General features: G+C 49.7%; 1 protein-coding gene across 1 annotated transcript in view; it reads right to left on the reverse strand.

The window, feature by feature from the left end:
• LOC147736721 (uncharacterized) overlaps nucleotides 1-25,121 on the reverse strand; it is a 75,597-nt gene extending 50,476 nt beyond the window's left edge. The window contains exons 1-2 of the mRNA XM_086952682.1: nucleotides 24,687-25,121; nucleotides 7,435-9,158 (exon numbers count right to left, since the gene is read on the reverse strand). Of these exons, the coding sequence (XP_086808808.1) occupies nucleotides 7,435-9,127 (1,693 nt within the window). The 5' untranslated portion in view covers nucleotides 9,128-9,158; nucleotides 24,687-25,121. The remainder of the gene's footprint in view (nucleotides 1-7,434; nucleotides 9,159-24,686) is intronic.
• Between the last annotated feature and the right edge of the window lie 426 nt (nucleotides 25,122-25,547).

Raw genomic sequence — 25,547 nt, forward strand, 5'->3', positions numbered from 1 at the left:
CCTCACGTAACAAGTAATTATTCAGACAGATTAGAATGGCCCTTGGATAAAGATTCTGACCGCTTTGACCTTCCTTGCCCTGATTTCTCAACACAAAAGGGAATCTATGAGCACGAATTACTTCAACTTCACAATTCCAAGTACTTAGTTCAGGAAAAGCTTGCTTGACCAACTGTACAATAAATTTGCGAGGGTCTGCACCCTCCTTTGATTCAGCTATTCCTAGCACGCGTAAATTATTACGGCGTGCCCTTTTCTCTAAGTCAGTGAGCTTCCATTCGATGTCCGACTCCGATCTTTGCAGGGCGTTCACAACCCTCTGTTGTTTCACTAAAGTATCTTCAACTGAGGAGACCCTCTCCTCAACTTCAACCACCCTCGTAGTTACTTCAGCACAGGATTTGACCAGCCGTCTCACGGTGTTCTGTAATTTCCTTACTGCTCCTTGCGTGCGTAAGCCCTCCGCTTTCGTCTTGGTTCGATGAGCCATGATAGTCTTGTAAATTAAGCCGAGGGTTATTGAACCCTCTTCCAGCTCCTCTTCCAGCTCCTCCTCTAGGTTTAACTGCGAAACCTGCTGAGTTTGATCCAGCTGCGCACCATCCGAAAGATCAGTTGTTTTCCTCACTGTAGACAGTGAGACAGATTGGTCAAGCTCATCTCCTTCCAAATCATCTGGTAGGTCCCCCCAGTCACCCAGGTTGCTGGAGCTATCTAACTCATGCTCCTTATATGACAGAGTTGTTAGATCAGACATAGAATAAAACTTCCCGTCGGCTTCCAATTCGACAGTTTTATCAGCTGATTCCAACACCGTTCCTGAACCTGACTGCCCAGATTCATTGACTTCATTGGATGCCACTGTTGCAGCCAAAATAGGCTCTTTGGTCTTCACAGTTCGTTTTTTGTCAAATATCGCTGCAACAGTTTTCTGCTTCACAGGTGTTTCTTGTACCTGAGGATGGTGGGCCGCCGAGTCACGGTACTGACTTTGTATATCTCCTAATGCAACCTGCGCACCCTGCGCCAACAATGCTCGGTTAGGTGAGGCTAGCGGAATATCTTCAGACACCACACTCTGAACTTGCTTACTGCTAGCCCCTCCAGGCTTAATCTTAGTAACATCCCCCATAGCCTTAAAGTCACTGACATTCGTGCTTACAGCACCCGGATTTTGCTCTCCAGTAGCTGAAGCCACTGATATTTCAACTGCTGCACCGCCCTTATTCCTAGCAGTGCCCCTGCCCTTCGGTGCCATCCTTTAAACTAAGGGTTAAATCAAGGCGCAGTATCCACTCCTTGATATAGAGTTATATTGCCAAGTCTCTGTTATGTTATGCTGTTATGTTGCTCACTAACCAACAGGTGTCCAAAAAGAAGCTTTTTAAGAAAAGGGATTAAAACTCAAGAAACTACAAGTCCCAGAATCCACCAGACAAGCTTACTTGTTTTTGATGATTTTGCTAATTTTCAATATTGCCTGTTACAGAGGTGTGCTGAGCCATTCAAACCTTCCAATCCTTTTTCCGTTGCACCATACACAGGCATTCACCACCAGTGTCGTAGAGAATCAACGCCAGCTTCCAGCGCCGGTGAGCATGCTGCTGAGCGATGTCAGGGGAGGTTAGATTGCTGCGAGTCCATGCACCCGTCAGGCAAGCTGAAGCGGCAGTGGAAAACCGAACTGCAGAGATGTCCCGCGGAAAACATGCCCAAACCACCGATACTGGAAACCTGAATATACTTCGGCGTCTACGAAAATAACCGGCAAGTTAACCAGGGACGGGGTTCAAGCTGCCTTGCCTCCCGGACGCGGATGAATCCAAACTCCAGCAATAGAACGAAAGACGCCGCCCGGCACACCTGAAAGCTGACGGCTAATTGAGGCACTCCAAGTCCGGCTCAGCCGACGTGCGGTCACCGCAGGTAGGGAAGCTGACCAGGAGCAACGGGATAGCACCTCACACGGCCACAACTGCGGCCGCCATCTTGCCTCCGGCCACCCTGGTGTCCTGTAGGCACCGCATTGAGCAACGTCCCCCTCGAGCAACGCCGCCTCTGCGCTCACCGACACCGTCTCGACGCCGTCAACGAGCCATAGGCTGCACCGCAACTGGAGGGCACCGCAACGTGCAACGGCCTCGCTACACCGTTCTTGTGGTGGTCTGACCGCGGTCACTGCTGCTGAGGGAGTAAGGTCCTAAACTGGTGGGAGAGCTGTGTTCTGGAGGGTGCTTCAGAAGTAGAGATAGGGTGGGGCATTCTTGCCCGTGACCTCTGGTCAGCCTGAGGGTGCGGACCCTAGGTTGGAGGATCAGTGATAGTTTAGAACTACACTGAGAAAGGGAGTGGAGAGTGGCTTGTGTAGGCCAGGGGTTACTACCCCCGACTCTGTGGATTGGCAAGGACCAGTGGTATCTGGGAGGCCTAGGGCCTGGTCCTAGCCGTGGACAACTAAGGAGTACCAGTGGGGTAGCCTAGTTGGGCCTGTTTTTTTAAGTATGTGCTTGGCTTATGGATCAACGTGGCGTAGAACCAGAGGGTGTCCCTGCAGTGCGGGCCCGCGTCCGTGTTCTATCGCCCCAAGCAGGGAAGTCCATCACGGTGGTGATTTGTCTCCCCTGCGTTTTGGCTGGTAGGGGGTTGTGTTGGACTTGGCCCTTCTGGCAGGTTTACCCCTGAACTTTTTGCCTTGAATTATAGTGATTTCTGGTCTTTGCGCACTTTGACACTGTGGCGCAGTGTAAAGTGCGTGCGCTCCCTGAGTGCGTATGTGAGATAGGCCTGCCCTCCCATAGGAATGCATAGGGAATGTCTGTGTCCCTGGTAGTTCCTGATGCGTGAGGTGTGCATGCTCGAGTTTGGTATGTGCAAACTCGTGTGATTGAATGCTTTGCAATGATGTATGTGGCATGATTGTGTCGTGTATGGAAGTGACACTTCTAGGAGTTGGCATATTAGTGTAAAATATGCCTGGCGTGTGATTGGCTGGAGCTGGCTGGGATGCCAGGCTCCATGAGTCTGTGCGGGTCTGCCCCGGTGGTGAATGGAGAGATTAGCATGCTGATGTGAGGGAGGGGCTGCACCTGTGTCCTGAATGAGGCTGGGTTTTCCCCACACAATGCTGGCTCCGCCCCCTGTGGTGCGTCTAACGACCCTAGCCCTGCCAGTTAATAGAGTGAGGGGCTGAGCCCATCACAGTGCTCACAAACCAGCTGCGTCTGGTTTTGCCCCCACCCTGCACCTTTAGACAAAGGATTTGTCTGTATAAAAAGAGGCTGTGACCTCTTGAAAAATGTTCTGTTCCAGGATCCTGATAGGAGGGAGCTGCTGCTGGTGGGGCCCAGGAGGGACCGCCATGGGGGCTGTCTCCTGCCCTGTGCGCTGGCCCCTGGGCCCTGCATGCCCCTCCTGATGCCCAGGACCTTCTGCTGTGCCTTTGTCCTTGCCCCAGGGCTGTGGCTGCCCCTAGCGCTTGAGAGCGCTGTAATTAGCTACTAGCGCCGTGAGCGCTTTATTTCTAGCCCTGGGCAGAGCGCTGTCTTTTTCCCTCTGAGGGAAGCGCTCCTGCCCTTTGTCTGCCCGAGTGCTTCATGTGCACTCTTATCTTATTGACGGGTGCCACCCCGATTATGGTGCCCTGAGCGAGTGCCCACCTCGCTTTAGAGTTTAATTGAAGCCGGTGCCCACCCGGCATTTGCCCCGCAAAGTGCGCAAAATTGTCCCTGTTGCCGCCCGGCCGCGACCAGGAAGTCAGGCAAGCCGGGAGCGGGACTGCGGGACACCACGTGAAATTTCCCGGGCCGCGCTCTGATTGGCTGCCGGCCCGGGATTTCCTTGTGACGTCACTCCCCGGGCCGCGCTGGGATTGGCTGCCGGCCCGAGGAGATTCCAAGGTCCCGCCAGGAGAGTGAAAAAGAAGCAGGTAGCGGCGGGAGCCTACTCCACGCGCCTGCATGGCCGAAAGTAAAGCTGCTCGGTATTACGTGAAGCTGTTTTGCTCTTCTTTTTTACCGTTAGTCTGCAATTGTATATAACTGTATAAATGTATATAAAAAAACAGCATATTGAAATGGAGTAAATCATTAAAAACTCCTTCGTTTTTTCAAAATAAATCCTTGGTTTGTGTCAGGTAATTGTATAAGAACTATGTTGTGTATAGGTTACCCGAGTGGTAATCTTGATTGATTCAACTGAGCGTTTGACTTAGGAAGCTCACTAAACGAATTCATTTTTGTACAGATTTGTCTGTTGATATTTATAAAATTTTTTGGTTGGGACCACTGTTTCCAATATAACGTTATCTACCCAGGTCCCTGAACCTTTTTGGGTTACCCCATTTTTATAATGAATGTATGTTATGCATCATGTGTTATGTGCTTATACCCCTACAGGTATTGTGATACTTAGGTGGTTGTTTTCTTGCTAGTACAGGTGGTGCTAGTGAGGTCCTGGTTCCCTGCGTGACCGGTTCCTAAGGTGGTTAAGATTGCGTAGGTGGTACTTACCGGTTACCAGTGATTACTGGTTGTGTGCGTTATGTTCTATTTTATGCTACAGTGATTTGTATTCTAAATTCTAAAAGTGCTGATTCCTGACAGTGGTCCAGGTGGCCCTGTCTTGTACATATCCCCTGTAAATTCTGCCCGTGCCTGTTGGCACATTGTAAAGTGTGTGTTTTTATCTAATGTGTTTTGGTATAATACAAAGTCTATTTTTATATATAACCTTGTGTGGAGTTTCCTTTGTGGTGGGCCTTGGGTGTTGTTGCTGGGGTGTGTGCGCAAATACTTAACTCACATCGCCTCCAAGTTTAGCCTTGCTGCTCGCGCCACGTTACCTACAGGGTCAGCAGGGGTTATCTTGGCGTGTAACTCCCTTGCCCTGACTTAGGAGGGGTGGTCTCTGACTGACTTTGGCGCAAGCCCTGGCCAGCCAGGGATCCCATTTCTAACAGTGTCCTAGTCTAAAGGGGTTTTGTCGTAGTCCATCCGGAAGTGCCCTTAAATAGTAACTTTGTAACTTTTAGGTTTCCCATTATAAGCCAATGGTAACTCGTGACTGTGTTTAGACACTGCACGCATCTCCTGTGGGTCTCCTACATCCTAACCTTTGGTTGTTTCGTGTAGCCCCAGCAATTCCCAGGCCCTAGGTCTACTTACTATTTCTGTCGTGGTTCTTATACCACTATTTTAGTATATGGTTTGTGAGGCCCCTAGGGCAAAACTGTATTTGTGCAACTTATTGTATGCTAATTAAGTAACTGGTGATGTACTTTTACCTCTGACCTCATAAAGAGTGCAGAGGGGTTGCGTTTAGAATGCATACATATATATTTGATATATACCTTGTGTGGTGTCCTTTCATTTGGTACTCAAGGGATTATAATTGGTAAAACAACTTGCTTCACATGCTCTCTGAAGTCTTAGCCTATTACTGCTGGTCCATGCTACCACTAGGATAGCTTTCTATAAGGTTGACTTTACACCCGCCATCAATAAGGGTCGATTCGACTGGTGCAAGGTGCCCACTAGAACTAGTGGACATCCTATGCCAGGCTAACTTCTCACACCAGGTCTAGAATTGAAGCAGCTGTTTTCCCGCTGCGCGCTGAAAATTTAAAAAACCTGCATTACGTGACAAAGCCAACTCGTCATGCGCGCAGCGCAGGTAACGCCCATGACGAGCTGGCTTTGTCATCAGCACTGAAGGGGTTAAACCAACAAATGGAACTTTGATTTTCTTTCTTCTGCTCTATTTTGCTATCTTACTGTGACAAGCAGAGAGAACATGCCTATTTATTCAACTCCTTAGATAGAGGAAGGGTGGAATCGTGGAATCTTTCTGCATGTTTCTACATGTTCCGAGGTACAGCAGCTTTTTTTATGACTTTTATTGAACTGTTTCTAATATCCCACAGGTTTTTGATGTGCTTAATTCTGCACTAGTGGCTTTATTTTTATTCTTCATGTTTGCAAACATGTTTGCTCTTTCATGCGAAAGAGCGAGGCAACAAGGTTTTAAGCGGTTTGTGGGAAAGGTGATGGTGTGAACATGTATTATATGAGATAAAGTACCACCTGGCACACATTATAGGATTACTGCAAGTCACCTCAGGGTCCCATAACCTTATAAAGTAACTCTACCTTCCCCTCGTTCCTCTATATAGTTATGGAACTCCTCGCTGACATGCAATATTCTTATAATATGTGACGGGAGGTACTTTATCCCTAATACATTTCACTGAATAAGGTTAAAGTGAAATTTTAGTTGGTTTTGTTATAACACATTAATGGATCTTTAACCCCTCCCCTGCTGGTGACGGAACCACTCCGTCATCAGCCGAGGTCGCGCTGTGCTGATGACGGAGCGGTTCCGTCACAGCCCGCCCAAAACGCCTGCGCGGCGCGGAATCCGCGCCTGCGCTGAGCGTTCCATTGAGCGGGCAGGGCCGTGACGGAACCACTCCGTCATGAGCACAGCGCAAACGCGGCTGGTGACGGAGCGGTTCCATCACCAGCATGCGCCCACCGCGCGGCCCCCTTCGCCCCCGTAGCACTGCGGCAGAATAGCCGCCGCAGTGAAGGGGTTAAAAAAAACAACTTGAAAATTTGCTTAAAAAACAAGGGTAAAGTGCATTTAGAGTAAAAACTTAAAACTGATCAAACCACTGCAATATGCAAGCTATAGTTAGAACCACAATCCATAACTCGCACTACGGGTGTACAAACCCTAACTCAGCATTTTACATGAGCTGATGCGATGACATTTTACGTAGTTAAAGAGTTTGCTAAAGCAGGATGCTGCTGTTGTAGGGAGATCATGGCTACTTTTATCTTCCTTTAAAACCATTCATAGCACACTTGGGACGGAGCTAGAAGGCGGGTGGGTGAACTCACAAGTCACATAACAAATCACTTTGTGTATCTGTTGAGGCTGAATACAGACTAGGATTTTTATATCAGGATCTGGAGACGACTGCGTCTTACCCAATGCAACTCTGCAACAGGAAACACTTCCCTCTCTGGACTGCGCATGTCTGCTATTCTCAATGAGCACCACATCACTTGCATCCGACTATTACGTTTGATTCCGGCCAGTAACTCTTCCCATGAATATCTCTATTTCCAGTTCCTCAGCCTGGAATGGGGACGAACAAGGAAGGACGAGAGCTACTGGCCTACTTCTCTCATGCAGAGTCCCATAACCAGGCCTGTTCCTGCACAGGAAGGATGCAGTCCTGTGTGGAAACAGAGGCAGAGAACGCAGGGACACATCTGCACCCAGTGTACTCTGGAGGTCAGTATCTCTCAGTGGGTTCCACCCAAACCATATTAATCCCCTCAAAGACTTTCTAAAATCTGCCCATATGCATTTTGAAGAGGTTACATGTGTTAGTGCACTCCGCGTCTCCATGTATAGCGAAACACATACCTGGGGTGGCTTTGGACGGCAATAAATGTGACTGTGTTGGTCCTGTCTCCATTGAGTCTGAGGGGGCGTCTTCATCTGCAGTAATTGTGTCCAGTTCTAGGCATGACGGGGGCACAGGCTGACCCCGCTCTTCAGGACAGAGCAGTTCTGCCTTGCAGTTCTGATGTTGATGCTGTGATTCAGGGTGCAGTGGTTCGAGTGTGTAGTTCTGATCTGAGCCCTCTGCATCAGTACAGGCTGGTTCTAGCTTGTACTTCAGATTTGAATTCTGCTCCTCAGGGTGCAGTGGTTCCACCGTGCAGTTCTGGTCTGGTTTCAGTGCTTCAGGACGCTTTGATTTCAGCTCTTGATCCTGTGCCGCAATGTGCAATGGTTCTAGCTTGTACTTTTGATCTGAACCCTCTGCATCTGCACAGGTCTGTTCTAGCTCGTCGTTCTGCTCTGGTTCCTGTGCTTCAGGAAGCACTGACTCTAGGTCGTAGTTCACTTTTGGATCCTGCACATAAGGAAGCTCCTGCTTCAAACATAAGTGTTGCTGTAGGCACTGGGTTTGTTGTGACCCCAACTCATCAAAGGACAACAGACCAGACTCTAAGTGTTCGTCTGATGACATCCCATCAGGTGACACGGGTTGTAAGCTGCGGTTCTCCTGTGGATCTTGGAAATCAAAACACATCAATTCTTCCTTCAACGGATCATCAGGTCCGTTCCCATCTGGCAGCGCGGGTTGTATACAGTGGTTTTGCTGTGGTTCGTGTCCATCAGGAAATAGCGGGTGTGGGCAGAGGTTCTGTTGCTGGTCCCAGCTATTAGTAGACAATGGGGATGGTTCTTGCTTCAGGGGCTCATTGTGTTCCCTCTTTTCTGGGAACCCCAATTGTATGCGGTGGTCTTGCTCTGGTCTCTGTCCATCAACAAATTCTGAGTCAAGACACCGCCTTACCTCCAGTGATCTGCCTCGGGGATCTGTCTGAGGGCACCTGGATAAAGTACAATCCTGCTGTACTCCATTTCCATCAGGAAAACCAGTTTGCATGCACCGGTCTTGCTTCAACTCGTGTACGTCTGGAAAACCAGGCTGCATGCACTCGTCCGGCTGCAACTCGTTTACATCTGGAAACCCAGGTTGCACGCACTGGTCCTGCTGTGGGTCACATCGATGTAGAAACATTGGCGGTAGACAAAGGTTTGGCTCCTCTGGACGCCCTTGAACATTGGTCGGAGAAGAGAGCGTACAGTCCTGCTTTGGTATAAGCCCATCAGAGAACACCTGCTGAAGGCACAAGCTCGGCCCACCTGGCCTGTCCAGTTGAGGTGTCGCAGGAGACCGGCTAACAGCACAATCTCTAATGCTCGCCGGACAGACCATCTCCAAAGACACTGCACCATTATCTAGGTAACCTTGATCCTTTTCTATCCAGATTTTCTTAATCAGCCCAGCGACTCTAGAAGGTACGTCCTCCACAGTATTCAGCAAGTTATCCAGTTTGGCTTCCAACTCCTCCAGCATGGATAGAAGAATAATGTGAGGCAGGTTCTCCGAAAGCGGTTCCAGGTCCTGGTCCCTCTGAGCATCATTTCGGGATCTTGAAGTTGAGACGTCATGGAGAGGTAAAGATGGGACTGTGGCTCTTACGGATTCACGTGAACACTGCGCTGTCACTTTCTTTTCTGGAGCCCGTCTTCTGCCCATTCCGGTAAATTGATGTTCAAGTCTCAAGTGTCTGCGGAGGAGAGGAAAAGAGAAAAGTCAACACGTTATCACAGGACAGTAAGGTCAAAATACTCCTGATCAGAGAAAATTGCGAATTTCTAAAACCTGAAAAAAATGGAATCATTAAAATTTCACAATACCCGCAACATAGTTCATATATTATGAAAGGCACGGATTTGAAATGTGTTTCCAACATTACGTCTGTTCCTTGGTCTGCTCAAATTGTACACTGTGCAACCACAAAAAGAGCATACTGTAACAGACTTGCAGCAATGAAAGGTTTATAATACCCTGGCAGACAAGACTGCGCTATCATCCTCACTTGCACTGTACACCTCTCTTTTGCAGTATTCGGTTCAGTGACTGAAGCACGCGCCAACATACCAAACCTCTACAGGATCTACAAAACGCTTGTTATGTCATTGCATATATAGAGAGCATGTTTAATCTGGGGTTTCTTGGAACTGAATCAGAAATACATAAAAGAGGAGAAAACGAACCATAACGGGGAAGAGTCTAGTCTGAATAGGCTTGTGGGCTGTCAGATTTCTGGATGAAAGGAACTTGTACCAAAGCTGCTTCCACCTGCTCTGATCCTCTGTAATTTTGCAATAGCAAGTAAATTCAAGCGAGGAGATCTCTGGTTATGTACGGGTGTATGCATTTCCACCTGGTTTGCAATGAAGAGAGGGGCTAGACCTCTCACCCCTTTAGGGCTGAGGCAGAGGGTTTTGGAGTGGCTTTGGTATTTCAATATAGGTGTGGCGCGAGCCCACCTCTGAAGAGGATGTAGTACACCAGTTGGTTCGCTGTGAATTATTTGCAGTCTATGAATGGTGATATTGGGTATTCTTACATATACTCGGTTGGCATAATGCGATCTAGATAGGACTGCGGCCACCGCTATTGATTTTCTTGGCTAAAGTGGGAGGAGTGGGGTTAGTTTCTGAAGCAGTCTCAGCACGAATCTGCATTTAGATCCTACTGCTCCAGCAGCTGGTTCTTGCTAAGATTGCTATCGATTATCACTCAGAGGCGTTTAGCTGTGGGTTTAGGCTCCGGTAACAATCTCATTTTTGTTGTTGAGTGAAGTTGGCTCCAAACGTTGGTCTTATTCTTTCAAATTACAATCTCAGTTTGGTCAATGTTCAGTTTTAGCTGATTGAACCTCATCAAGTAATCATCGAATTGCTTCATATTTTGATACTGGAGTTGTGAGGCTGACATTCCATTGATAAGAATTATCTGAGAGCTGGTGTAGTTATAAAGCCTGGAACCCCTTGAAGACAGCTCTCTGACCAATGGTTTTTGCAGGTTAAGGGAGCAGAGATATTGGCCTATAATTCTTGGTTATATCCGGGACTTCTCCCTGGTTTTTCAGTATCGTGAGCTCTACAGCATTTTGAAACGCGCTTGGAACGTTCGCTTGAGCTGCTGAATTGATGAAAACGCTCTGCAGGGGACTGCTCACGACCTCGCTTCTTGACGGAGACGCAGCACCCTCAGCGTCCAGATACCCTTGGGGTGCGCTTTATAAATGCTGATTGATTGCTGAGGTCAGAGATTCTATGACTGCTGGAGGGCAAGGGTCAGTTGGTGACCCGGATTTGACCTTGATCATAAATTCATGAAGCCTGTTTATTTCTTCAAACAAGGATAAGGAGAGTAGAGTTCTTTTCAGACTCCACTTCAGAATTACTGCTGCTGTATTTCTTTATACGATCTGTAAAGAATGTTTTTGTTAAGTATTTAGATTGTCACAGAATGCCTCGACAGGAGTCAGGGAAGTTCTCATTTCATCTGGGGGCGACTAATCATTCAGGATATCAAAAAACAATTTTCATTTGCTGCTAAGATTTTTTTTTGCCTATTAAGAGGACTTGACATGGAACGGGTTTGCCTTTATATTCCTCAATTTAAAATGTGATTATGCTCTCTTCATCATCCCTTTCCCGCCAGTGTCGACGCAATGCAGGTTTCGACTCCTTTAACTCTGGCTTGTACCATGGCACTGGTCTGGTGCGGTTTATAACACGCGGTTGGATTTGCGGGGTGTGGGTCACTAGCATGTCTAAGCCACACAGTGAATTATTGACTTTGGAGAGAATGTCTTCAATTGATGGGAAGAGAGGGGAGGGGTTTGAAAGTGTTGTTAACACTGGCTCTGTATTAATGTATCGCCATGTGTGTATGGTTTCACTTCCTGCTTTGGGATAAAGTTTGAAAAATCTACAGGAATACAACGCTGATCAAATACTGATTGGACCGTATGCAAGGAAGGATGATTATATTCAGTCAATTCGAATTACACGCCCAGATCAGATCTAAGGGATTTCATTTTTTGTGATGTGTTGGTGTAAATTCAACATCATTAATTCAGCAAATTCATTAACTTTAGAGACCGAGTTGTTGTCATCAATTCGAAACTTGAAAAAGGAAAGCAGATCTACCCCCTCAGTTTGAGTAATTTGTAAAAGAGAAGTGTGGATCCACAGGTGAATAATTGCTGCTATCTCACTCCTTCCTCTGAGCTTGTTCTCTTCTGGTTATCTTCGGGTATGGCTTCTGAAGATCTGGAGTAGATTCCTCTGACAACCAGGTTTCAGTTAAGAACAGGATATCCGGCTTAGGAGATTCTAATAATTTGAGTATTTCCACCTTATCTTTGCCTAGGGAGGGTGGGTTTAGTAAAGCCGCTTTTAACGACTCCTCAATCTGAGGATGTAGAAGAGTTTTATTGTTTGTTGGCCCGCACTGAGTGATGTTGAGTGCCAGATTACCCTATATGTGTGGCTGGCATACACGCCATTTGCTTCTAAAGTTGAGACAAGCATGGGGGGGATACTAAAATCTGTGTACCTGAAAGACTTTAGATCTTATGAAGAATATGAGAAATATTAAGTATACTACGTCATTCCTGGTCCCAGCGAATGCAGCCAGGTGTGCCTGGCAGCAGACAGGCTTGTCTTTGGCAAAATGCTTGCAGCATACACGCAAAATGTTCTGCAACAAACACGCACACAAAATAAATTGCTCTTTAAAAAGTCCATTCAATTGTGTACTCACAGATGTGACACAAACTCCAAATCTCACTTGTACAGCCTCACACCTCATTTATAAATGGATTAATGTGACAAACCAGATATCTCTTAACCACATCTTCAATGCTGCACAATTACACAGGCATTGTGCTCTGCTGTGCACACACACACGTGAAACACAATTGATCTCCAGGCACAAAGACCTACACACTGGAAAGAAGTAATCAGATGGATCACTCGCTTACACGCTCATATATAATGTATCCACCCAAGACGACCAATCACAAACAAACACATACACACTGTCTCGCACACACAAATCACTTCCATACATTTTGTAGTGAAAGGTTAGACTTCGTCCAGGCCATTCACAGCTCCCAGAGACCTACACACAGGGTGGGCACAGATCTGCACAATTACATGTAACACCTCAAATAATCAGGGCTCACTCTCGACCGCAAACTTCTTGCAGTCTCTTCAACAGAGCTGTGACATCCCAGAGTCCCTGAGGCAACACCCAATGTGGAATGCTGCTGAGGGAGTTGGAAGGTGTCAGTATCTGAGGAGGAAGAAGATCTGTGGGTGGAGTATTCTGTAAGAAATAAACTCCTCCTTTCTATCACCACCATGGACACGCGATACTTCATATATTAGCGACGCGTGGAAATATGGAAAAATGTACAAGGCTTCAATATCGCATTGTGAGAGCACTGAGGGTCTGTGAATTTTATGTTAAAAAAACCTTGAATCAGGTGATAACACGGAGAAACGTTGTCACTTCTTCAAACACTCCACACATTGCATGTGCGCTTCACTTTACAGCACAAACACAACCTGCCCTGCATTTCAGAGCACAAACACAACCTGCCCAGCACTTTACAACACAAACACAACCTGCCCTGCACTTTACAGCACAAACACAACCTGCCCTGCACTTTACAGCACAAACACAAACTCTGGAGTGTTTAAGGATTACTCTATGTATAGGATTTTATACTGGTATGGTGTGTTTCCAGTACGATTCCTATGCTAGACAGCACACACACCTCTGGCCTATGGTGTAAAGGTTTTGTGTGGCCCTAGGTAGATTGTGTACTAGTGCCGGGGCAGTGTGCAGCAGCGTGCATTATTTCATAAATTTGGCTCAGCGCGGCTCTCTCCCCCTAGCACATCACATCGTTGCACCTAGCTGCTGAACTATGTTGCACTAAAAAATAATAAATCTGCTCCGTAGTGTCCATGCGTGGTCTGCCCAGCCTCAACCCTTACATTCTCTTGTGTTCGCGTGGTCTGCCCAGCCTCAACCCTTACATTCTCTTGTGCACGCGTGGTCTGCCCAGCCTCAACCCTCACATTCTCTTGTGCACGCGTGGTCTGCCCAACCTCAACCCTCACATTCTCTTGTGCACGCGTGGTCTGCCCAGCCTCATCCCTCACATTCTCTTGTGCACGCGTGGTCTGCCCAGCCTCATCCCTCACATTCTCTTGTGCACGCGTGGTGTGCCCAGATTTAACCCTCACATTCTCTTGTGCATGCGTGGTCTGCCCAACCTCAACCCTCACATTCTCTTGTGCACGCGTGGTGTGCCCAGTTTTAACCCACACATTCTCCTGTGCATGCTTGGTTCGCCCAGCCTCAACCCTCACATTCTCTTGCGTATGCTTGGTCTGCCAGCCTCAACCCTCACACTGTCTTGTGGATGCTTGGTCTGCCCAGTCTTAACCCTCACATTCTCTTGTGCATGCTTGATCTGTGCAGCCTCAACCCTCACATTCTCTTGTGCATGCTTGGTCTGCTCAGCCTCAACCCTCACATTCTCCTGTGTATGCGTGGTCTGCCCAGCCTCAACTCAGAGTTGAGTTCTGTGTGATTATAAGATAAACCACGTCATCTGTAATTCTACGTGCTTGGTCACCAGCACTAATGATTGAATGTGTTTTACACCAAGCGCGTAGAATTACCGATGACGTGGTTTCTCTTATAATCACAGTGAACTTTCGCCAGCACTTATTTGGTTGGAAATGACAAGGTGCCGCACATGACGATGCAGAATTAATACTTTTTGCAATAGCACGTAAAAAAAATCAAGAAATAGTTTAGGTTAACAACAATGTGCTAATGTTTAATTTACATACTGCATGATGATTTTAATGCAATGTCTCACGATGTATCTGCCAACATTGACTAAACAAGTCTGTTTTCCCAGCTCCGAGGACGTTCAAGCACCTTGAATCTGTTGTCACTGTCTATTACCTAGAGGTGTCTCACATGATATTGTATAAACACTGTGATTTGCATTGCACTCGTACTCGTGAACAAGGAGGTTGCCTCCGAAATGCGCCGAGTGACTTGGCTTAAAATAAAAACACGCTGAAAAGGAATACTTGTGTCCCTGGCATTGTTTGTGGGAAACCGGCGAAAAGATTGTTGTTGAGATTTGGGGTTTGCGACACCGCCAAGGCCCGCCACTGAAAGCGGCTCGGGTTTCCGCACGAACATTTAGCTGTAGGTTTACACATATACAGAAGTTGAGATGGACAAGGCAGGGGAAGAGAAATAAAGAGAAAGTTATTCGATTTTCGCAAATGCGATGGCGAAAATCCTGAGATCCACTCCATCCTGCACCGCGCTAGCCAGAACAACCTCCAGCAACAACCACCTCAAATGCATCCTGCTCAACACCCGCTCCGTCCACAAACACGCCGTCGAACTCTGGGAACTCATGGACAAAACAGCACCAGACGTCGCCTTCCTCGCGGAACCCTGGATGAACACCACCTCAACCCCCGACATCGCCATAGCCATCCCGGACGGCTACAAGATCACCCGGAGGGCCCGCGTCAACCAAACAGGAGGCGGCATTGCCATTGTCCACAGAAACACCATCCGCATCACGACCAACACCAACGACACCCTCACCGCCGCAGAGCACCTTCACTTCCGGATACACACCGACCCCAAGACCACCCTCAGAGGGACCCTCATCTACAGACCCCCGGGACCACGCCCACATTTCAGCGAAGCCATCGCAGACTTCATCAGCCCGCTCGCCCTCGCCTCCCCTGACTACATCCTCCTAGGAGACCTCAACTTCCACCTGGAGAACGACAAGGACAACAACACCACCACCCTACTAGACAACCTCGCCAACCTCGGACTCAAGCAACTGGTGAACACTCCCATCCACTACGCCGGCCACACACTCGACCCCGTCTTCTCCTCCAGCAACCACATCTCCTTCAGCCACACCACCGAGCTCCACTGGACCGATCACAGCTGCGTACATTTCAACTTCAGAAAAACAACGACCCACCACCGCCCGCAACAAACCCCCCGAAGATACTGGAGCAAGATCACCACCGACCAACTCACCACCTCCTTGAACCAAAACCCGCCCTCCAACACCACGGACCCCAACGAAGCAGCCCGCAACCTCACACAATGGATCACCGACTGCGCGGATGCCCTTGCTCCACTGAAGAACCATTGAAGCAATCCCGACAGCAAGAAAGTCGCATGGTTCACCAACGATCTCAAAGACTCCAAGAAATCCTGCCGTGCCCTCGAGAAAGCCTGGAGCCACAACCAGTTATCGGAAAACATAAAAGCCCTCAAGATCGCCACCCGCAAACACCACCAGCTGATCCGCACCACCAAAAGGACAGCATTCAGAGAACGACTGGACAACAACACCCACAACAGCAAGGAGCTCTTCAACATCGTGAACGAGCTCTCCAACCCCAAAGCCAGCAACAACGACATCACGCCATCGCAAGACCTCTGCAACTCTCTCGCCATGTTTTTCCACCGTAAGATCATCGACATACACAACAGCTTCGGCGCCCAGAACCCTCACCCTGCCACCGAACCTACGCCCCCCACCACTACCCTTTGCGCCTGGACCCAGGTCAGCACGGAAGACACCACCCACATGATGAACCCCATCCACTCGGGCTCACCTACCGACCCCTGCCCACACCACATCTTCAACAAGGCCGACTCCATCATCGCACCCAAACTCCGGGACATCATCAACAACTCCTTCGCATCCGCCACCTTCCCGGAGAGCTGGAAGCATGCAGAGATCAGTGCCCTCCTGAAGAAACCCACCGCAGACCCCACAGACCTCAAGAACTTCCGCCACATCAGCTCCCAGCAGAAGCGGTCGCTCCACACGCTGCGCCTCGCCCTCACCTGGTATCGTAGCGATTCTCGCCCTGCTCTGCTTCTGCCTGCATAACTACTTCATTCATATTGATTGCCTGCATAATTATTTCACTGAAATTGAAAGCGAGAAATTGCCCTGCCTGCCTATTAATAATTAATTAATTGCGGAGGCACATTTGATCGTAGCGCTTGATTGTAACTTTTTTACTTGTGCTGCTGTGCTGCCTGCAGAGTTACTTTGCCTGATTGTGCCGATGCCACTGCCATTTGCTTCGCGCTACTGCCGATCCTGCCCCAGTCCTGTTACGTTATTGGCTTGCTGCCATTTTGTTTGTTGTTGTTTGTGCCTCCCTGCCCTGATCTCCACCCCGCTCCCGCCTCCCAGCTGACCCTCCCTCGCCCCTCCCCCTCCACCATCCACATATGACAGATGCTCTTGCGCGCAGCGTTCACGCGCAGCGGTCGCGCCCTATGCGCGCCGAAGGTGCGCCAAAGGTTAGGCCGTCTACGCCCGTCCGCGCCTGGACCGCGCCCAGCGCCAGACCCCCTGGCCCTTGCAAAACCCACTCCACCCGCATAACGTATGACGCCGCTTCCCTCCTTGCCCTCAACCCCGGACGCTCACCACAATGCTGCACAGCTACACCAGGATACACCCATGGACCATTCGCCTGCCAGCAAGTTCACCTGCATCAGAATCCACACCAAATCCTCTTCCCCCAAACACAGTTCCGACTCTAACTACCTGAAATGCATCCTGCTGAACACCCGCTCGGTGCACAGACACGCCACTGAACTCTGGGATCTACTCGACACTACATCGCCGGATGTCGCCTTCCTTACTGGAACATGGATGAACGCCTCATCAGCACCCGACATCGCCATAGCCATCCCGGACAATTACAAGATCATTCGAAAAGACCGCACCGTCCAAACTGGAGGAGGCATCGCCATCGTCCATAAGAACACCATCCGAATCACGACCAGCTCCGACGACAACCTCGCGGCTGCCGAACACCTTCACTTCCAGATCCAGACCGACCCCAGGACCACACTGAGAGGCACCCTCATCTACAGACCACCAGGAACCCGCACACAATTCAACGAAAACATCACTGACTTCATCAGCCCACATGCCCTCACTTCCGAGAACTACATCCTACTGGGAGACCTCAACTTCCACCTGGAAAAGAAAAATGACAGCAACACCACCACCCTCCTGGACAACCTGGCCGATCTCGGACTCAAACAACTTGTTGACACCCCAACCCACTTAGCCGGACACACGCTCGACCCCATCTTCACCTCCAGCAAACACAACTCCTTCGATCACACCTCAGCTTTTCATTGGACGGACCACAGCTGCGTCCACTTCAGCTACAAAAAGACCACGACTCACAACCCCCCACAACCTATTCCTCGAAGAAACTGGAATAAAATCACCACTGACCAACTCACCACATCGCTTATCCAAAACCCTCCTGCCATTTCATCGGACCCAAACCAAGCCGCCACAAAACTCACACAATGGATCACCCACAGCGCTGACGAACTAGCACCCTTGAAAAACCACCAGATCAAACAAGGTAACTAAAAGGCCCCCTGGTTCAACGATGACCTCAAAAAATCCAAGAAGTTATGTTGCACCCTCGAGAAAACCTGGAGAAAAAACCCAACCACCGACAACCTGACCACCTTCAAGGACGCCACCCGCAAACACCACCAATTGATCCGATCCACCAAGAAATCGGCATTCAAGGATCGAATCGACAACAACGCCCACAACAGCAAGGAACTATTCAACATCGTCAAAGAATTTACCAACCCCACCGCCGGCACCAACGACATCACTCCCTCCCAAGACCTATGCGACTCTTTATCCTCTTTCTTCCACAACAAAATCGCCGACATACATAACAGCTTTGAAAACCAGTCCGAAGAACAGTCCACTCCACCCACATCCGAACCAAAACATCCCTCTCACAACCTTTGCACCTGGAACCCAATCACTACTGAAGACACCATCCGCCTGATGAACTCCATCCACTCAGGCTCTCCAACCGACCCATGTCCCCACCACATCTTCAACAAAGCAGACTCCATCATCGCACCCCATCTCCGCGATGTCATCAACTGTTCCTTCAACTCCGCTACCTTCCCGGAAAGCTGGAAACATGCTGAACTCAGCGCCCTTCTGAAGAAACCCACAGCAGACCCCTCTGAACTTAAGAACTACCGCCCCATCTCACTCCTCCCATTACCCGCCAAAGTCATTGAGAAAGCCGTCAATAATCAGCTCGCCGCATTCCTCGAATCCAACAATTCCCTCGACCCCTCACAGTCCGGCCGCCGAGCCAAACACAGCACCGAAACCGCCCTCATCGCAGCTACAGACGACATCCGAACGCTACTGGACCACGGAGAAACAGTTGCCCTCATCCTACTTGACCTCTCCGCCGCCTTCGACACAGTCTGTCATAGCACCCTCATACAACGCCTCAGCAACGTCGGAATACAAGGAAAAGCTTTAGACTGGATCATCTCGTTCCTCGCCGGAAGAATCCAGAGAGTCCGCCTCCCCCCATTCAAATCAGAGGCCACCGAAGTCATCTACGGCGTACCACAAGGATCATCTCTCAGTCCCACCCTCTTCAACGTTTACATGAGTCCCCTCGCATCCATCGCGCGACAACACAACCTCAACATCATCTCCTACGCAGACGACACCCAGCTGATCCTCTCCCTCACCAAAGACCCAAACACCGCCAAAACCAATCTACACGAAGGAATGAAAGAAGTAGCCGAATGGATGAAGAACAGCCGGCTAAAACTAAACTCGGACAAAACGGAAGTCCTCATCTTAGGACCATCCCCCTCTGCCTGGGACGACTCATGGTGGCCACCGGCCCTGGGTACGGCACCCATACCTACAGATCACGCACGTAACCTGGGCTTCATCCTAGACTCCTCCCTCTCGATGACCAGACATGTCAATGCAGCCTCATCTTCATGCTTTAACATCCTACGCATGCTCAAAAAAATCTTCCGTTGGATCCCCACCGAAACAAGAAAGACAGTCACCCACGCACTGGTCACCAGCCGACTGGATTATGGGAATACCCTTTACGCCGGAACCACAGCCAAACTTCAGAAAAAACTCCAACGCATCCAAAACGCCTCAGCCAGACTCATACTGGACATTCCCCGTCAAGCTCACATTTCCGGTCACCTGAAGGAACTCCACTGGCTCCCCGTCAACAAGAGAATAACGTTCCATCTCCTCACCCACGCACACAAGGCCTTCTACAACCTAGGACCCGAATGCCTCAACACACGACTGTCCTTCTACAAAACCACCCGCCAATTACGATCTTCCAGTCAAGCCCTCGCTGCAATCCCGCGCATCCACAGATCCACCATGGGAGGAAGATCCTTCTCCTACTTAGCGGCCAAAACCTGGAATTCTCTCCCCACTCACATTCGCCTTACTCAGAACCACCCCTCCTTCAGAAAGCAGCTAAAAACCTGGCTATTCGATAAATATTGCGCCCACCATCCCTCAAGCGCCTTGAGACCCTCTGGGTGAGTAGTGCGCTATACAAATTCTAGAACTTGAACTTGAACTTCTCCCCTTCCCCGCTAAAGTCATCGAGAAAACCGTCAATACACAGCTGACAGCCTTCCTCGAGACGACCGGCTCCCTCAACCATTCGGAATCCGGATTCCGAGCGAACCACAGCACCGAGACCGCCCTCATCACAGCCACCGACGACATCAGGACCCTGCTTGACAACGGAGAAACTGCCGCCCTCATCCTCCTCGACCTCTCAGTTGCTTTCGACATGCTCTGCCACCGCACCCTAGCAACCCGCCTCCACCACGCCGGGATCCAAGGAAAGGCCCTGGAATGGATCACCTCCTTCCTCGCCGACAGAACCCAAAGAGTCCGTCTCCCACCCTACCTCGCAGAAGCCACCAAGATCATCTGCGGCGTACCGCAAGGCTCCTCGCTCAGCCCCACCCTCTTCTACATGTCTACATGAGCCCCCTTGCAGCCATCGCACGCAAGCACAACCTCAACATCATCTCCTACACCGATAATACCCAGCTGATCCTCTCCCTCACCAACGACCCCGCCTCGGCCAAAGCCAGCTTTCAGGACGGCATGAAAGACATCGCGGACTGGATGAAGCTCAACCGTCTGAAACTGTACTCAGACAAGACGGAAGTCCTCATCCTCTGCCCTTCCACCTCCGCCTGGGACGACTCCTGGGGGCCCCCAGCCCTGGGCTCCCCACCAAAGCCCACGGACCATGCATGCAACCTCGGCTTCATCCTTGACTCCTCCCTCACGATGGCCAGACAAGTCAACGCTGTTACCTCCTCCTGTTTCAACACCCTCCGCATGTTCCGTAAGATCTTCCGCTGGATCCCCACTGGAACCAGGAAAACGGTCACCCAGGCCCTCGTCACCAGCCATCTGGACTACGGGAACGCCCTCTACGCGGGAACCACGGCCAAACTTCAGAAAAGACTACAGTGCATCCAGAACGCTTCAGCTCGACTCGTCCTGGACATCCCCCGACACAGCCACATCTTCGCCCACCTGTGGGACCTGCACTGGCTCCGAGTCAGCAAGAGGATCACGTTCAGACTCCTCACCCATGCACACAAGGCTCTCCGCGACTTAGGCCCCGAGTACCTCAACAAACGCCTCACGTTCAACACGACAACACGCCAGCTCCGCTCCACCAGCCTCACACTCGCCACCATCCCACGGATCCGCAGAGCCACCACCGGAGGAAGATCCTTCTCCTACCTGGCGGCAAAGACTTGGAACACCCTCCCCACCCACCTGCGACTCACCCAGGACCATCTCTCCTTCAGGAAGCTCCTCAAGACCTGGCTTTTCGAGCAGTAGCGCCCCCCCTTCCCAGCGCCTTGAGACCCTAGCGGGTGAGTAGCGCGCTTTATAAATGTGATTGATTGATTGAGATCAGTGCTTGGATTTTCGCTGCTGCAGCAGGAATGCCTATGGTGAAAGGGGATTTATTTGTAATTACAAATATTCAGCAACTAAAGCTACACTTTCAAGTGGTTTATGTATAAGTCTTTTTATTGTAATGTTATGCACTAGTCCACTAAACTTAGAACACATAACAGGATTTCCTGCAATCGGAGTAACAAGCTGACTGGACAGCCACATAAAACCTTTTTGCAAGAAAAAATATAGACAAACGCGATAAGAAATATCTTTATCAATGTTTGTTCAAGCTTCTTTGATAGTACTTGGCTGGAGGACTCTAATCAGCTTGGGCTTTTAGATGCTTTTGCCGGCCCCGGGTTCTGAAGGCTTAACACAATTAAATATTTTTGGGGCATCAAACGGACTTCAATGACCCTAAAAGCGGTAATAAATTCAAATGTATTCCGAATAGGAAGCCCCAAATATGTGTTGCCCGGGCCCCACAAATCATTAGTATATCAACGAACTAGAAGTCAGCTTCATATGCTAGTCCATACTACTATTATAAAAAGAAAGCTGAAACCTTTGAGGCGGGTAAACTCAAGAAGTACAGCACCAATCACAACACCCAATACAGCATTGGAAAGGGGAGTTGCAGCAGATGGACATAGGCTATACAGGTGGCCACCATATACATTAGAAACGTCAAAGAACCTTAGGGGTAAAGTAGTCCCTTATGGGCGTGGACGTTGGCGTGGGCGTATTCGTGGGCGTGTCAAACTACACACATTTTAGTTTGTGGCCGTAACCGCTGTCAGAGGGGCGTGGGTGTGTCAAACTACATGCTCAGAGGGCCGTGGGCTTGTCGGGGCGTGGTCGTAGCCGTGTCAAAGTACACACATTATACTTTGTGAGAGGGGCGTACCACAACAGCGTTCTCAGAGGGGCTTGCCACAAATTTTATAACAAAAAAATGGCGCCGTCATTCAGTAGCGTGCCTTTCCATTCACGAGTTATAATCACTTCTCACACGTCCGTATAGAAGACACAAGGTGCGCCGCATTCACGCACATTGCCATTCAGGCGGTGTTAATATCATATGTTGCGAAGCAACCTTTGTGGCCATAAGCGTTACCGATCTCAACCGGGGATAAACGCAGGCATCTCAGAATGCACACGCCCACACGTCTCAGAATGCACATGCCCACACACAACAACGCTGAACAGCACGGACACCTCAGGACATGTACAAACGCTAATCTCACTGTGATGAGATTAGCGTTCGTGCACGTCGTGAGGTGTGCGTGCCCTTCAGCGTTGTTGTGTGTGGGCATGTGCATTCTAAGACACCTGCTGCATTGGAAAGTGGTGGGGTAGCGCCAAGAAACCGCTGGTATACGTGCGCTCTAGAAATAATTTTAAATCAAATCAAATCGTAGCGTTTGGTAAAGTTTGCGGTCCTTCAGGTAAATCTTTTTTATACCCTGACAACGTCGGGACGGGTAGCTAGTTATGAATAAAACAACCACCTTACTTTAGGCAACAAAGTCCGGATATCAAAGGGTTCAATGTACAGAACTGTGGACAAAGGTGCTTAATAAAGTCATGCATTCTGAGAAAAGAAACTAATATTGTTCTGTAAAAATATGCTTTTGTTTCCTCCTAGCAAACCTCTTAATCCATTGCAGAGACAACCTCCCACTGAATACAAACATTAAAAATCAAGGTCTGAGCAGGTATTCGTGAAAATGAGTAACAAGTACAAACGGACCCATTCTGGACGAATGTATGACGTTACAACGCATACATTTACAATGCATGCACTTACAACGCATGCACTTACAAGGCAGTTTTTACATTGCAACATCCACTACAACGCATTCCATTACATTGCATGACACATCACATTTTTACATCGCATACTACCTTTACAACGCAAACCATTACAATGCATACCATTACATTGCATTTAAGGTAAGTATTGGATAGTATGGGGCTACAATCAACTATTCTAACTCCTGGGGTTGCAACAGTAGGGGTAAAATGACTATTCTAACCACAGGGGGTTTAACAGTAGGGTAAGTCTTGGGTAGTGTAGGGGTAAAATGTCTATTCTAACTCCAGGGGGGTGCAATGGTATGTGTTGTAATGGTATGCGTTGTAATGGTATGCGTTGTAATGCCTGCGTAGTAGTGAACTGCGATGTAGTATCATGCGTTGTAATGCCTGCATTGTAGTTTCATGCGTTGTAAAGGATGTTGCGATGTAATGCCTGCGTTGTAAGTGTAGTGCGACGTAATGTAAAGGTTGTTTCCCATTGGGGATATAAAGGAGTTAAGACCACACACTGAGGCCACACTAAATCTTTGATGTATTATAATAAGGTCACAAAGTGACCCCCTTGCACAGTACACCTCAAGTCCTGAATTTCAGTAAGGATACATAGCATTCTGGGACATGTTGCTTGGATCTAAACACTGTTAATATGGGTGTTTAAATATCATATTGCAATGTTCTTTAAAGAGCCATGGCTAAATGAAGGGATTCATATATAACAATGGGCCATGTCGTCTCACAATTAAACATTAGACATACACCTGCGGGCTGCATCCCCTGATGATGGTGTGAGGTCAGTACACCTGCTCCCCCCCCTGATGATGGTGTGAGGTCAGTACACCTGCCCCCTGCGCCCCCTGATGATGGTGTGAGGTCAGTTCACCTGCAGGCTGCACTTCCCAATGATGGTGTGAGGCCAGTACACCTGCCCCCTCCCTTTGATGATGGTCTGAGGTCAGTCCACCTTCCCCCCTCCCCCCTGATGATGGTCTGAGGTCAGTACACCTGCCCCCTCCCCCCTGATGATGGTCTGAGGTCAGTACACCAGCCCCCTCCCCCCTGATGATGGTGTGAGGCCTGTACACCTTCCCCTGCACTCCTGAGGATGGTGTGAGGTCAGTACACCTGCCCCCCTCCCCCTGATGATGGTGTGTGGTCAGTACACCTGCCCCCTGCATCCCCTGATGATGGTGTGAGGCCAGTACACCTGCCCCCTGCACCCCTGATGATGGTGTGAGGTCAGTACACCCTCAGGCTGCAACCCCCGATGATGGTGTGAGGTCAGTACACCTACCCCCTCTCCCCCCTGATGATGGTGTGAGGTCAGTACACCTGCCCCCTGCATCCCCTGATGATGGTGTGAGGCCAGTACACCTGCCCCCTGCACTCCTGATGATGGTGTGAGGTTAGTACACCTGCCCCCTGAACTCCTGATGATGGTGTGAGGTTAGTACCCCCCCCCCTACCCCCCTCCAGGCTGTATTCACACCTCCTAGGTTGCACGATGGTTGTGAGAGGCTCACTTACCCCTGCTGTGTCTACAATTGAAACTGAAGGTAACTGCAGCCAGGCTCCTCCTCTCCCCTGGACGGACAGACAGACCCTCAGGGCTCCTCCTCTCCACTGGACGGACAGACAGACACTCAGGACTCCTCCTTCCACTGGACAGACAGACCCTCGGGGCTCCTCCTTCCACTGGACAGACAGACCGACCCTCAGGGCTCCTCCTTCCAGTGGACAGACAGACAGACAGACCCTCAGGGCTCCTCCTTCCCCTGGACAGACAGACAGACCATCAGGGCTCCTCCTTCCTGGACAGACAGACAGACCCTCAGGGCTCCTCCTTCCTCTGGAGAGACAGACAGACAGACCCTCAGGGCTCCTCCTTCCCCTGGACAGACAGACAGACCCTCAGGGCTCCTCCTTCCTCTGGAGAGACAGACAGACAGACCCTCGGACTCCTCCTCTCCACTGGACAGACAGACAGACTCTCAGGGCTCCTCCTTCCTCTGGACAGACAGACAGACCCTCAGGTGCTCTGGACCCCGCTGCTGGTGCTGACTCTGCCCCCTCTGACCCGGACACTGTTCTACCTGCAGGCCTGAGGAGCCAATCACCACCCGATACTAGAGAAGACTCTGCCGCCACTGACCCGGAAGCAGACATTTCTGGGAGGGGGCGGGGTTTTAATCCGCCTTTCCTGCTGGTGCTGCCCCGGATACTGTTCCCCCCTCAGGCCTGAGGAGAGCTCCATCGGCTCCGCTGCTTCCGCCCCGGGTGACCCGGAAGAGAAACTATTCATGAGTTTCCAGCATTGAAAGAGGGGAGGGTGAGACTGAGAGGAGGGGGGCACGGAGGAGGGGAGGGGCAGAGAAGTGGGGAGTGGGT

This window comes from Lissotriton vulgaris, chromosome 1_2 (assembly GCF_964263255.1).
Source record: "Lissotriton vulgaris chromosome 1_2, aLisVul1.2, whole genome shotgun sequence".
Lineage (NCBI taxonomy): Eukaryota > Metazoa > Chordata > Amphibia > Caudata > Salamandridae > Lissotriton > Lissotriton vulgaris.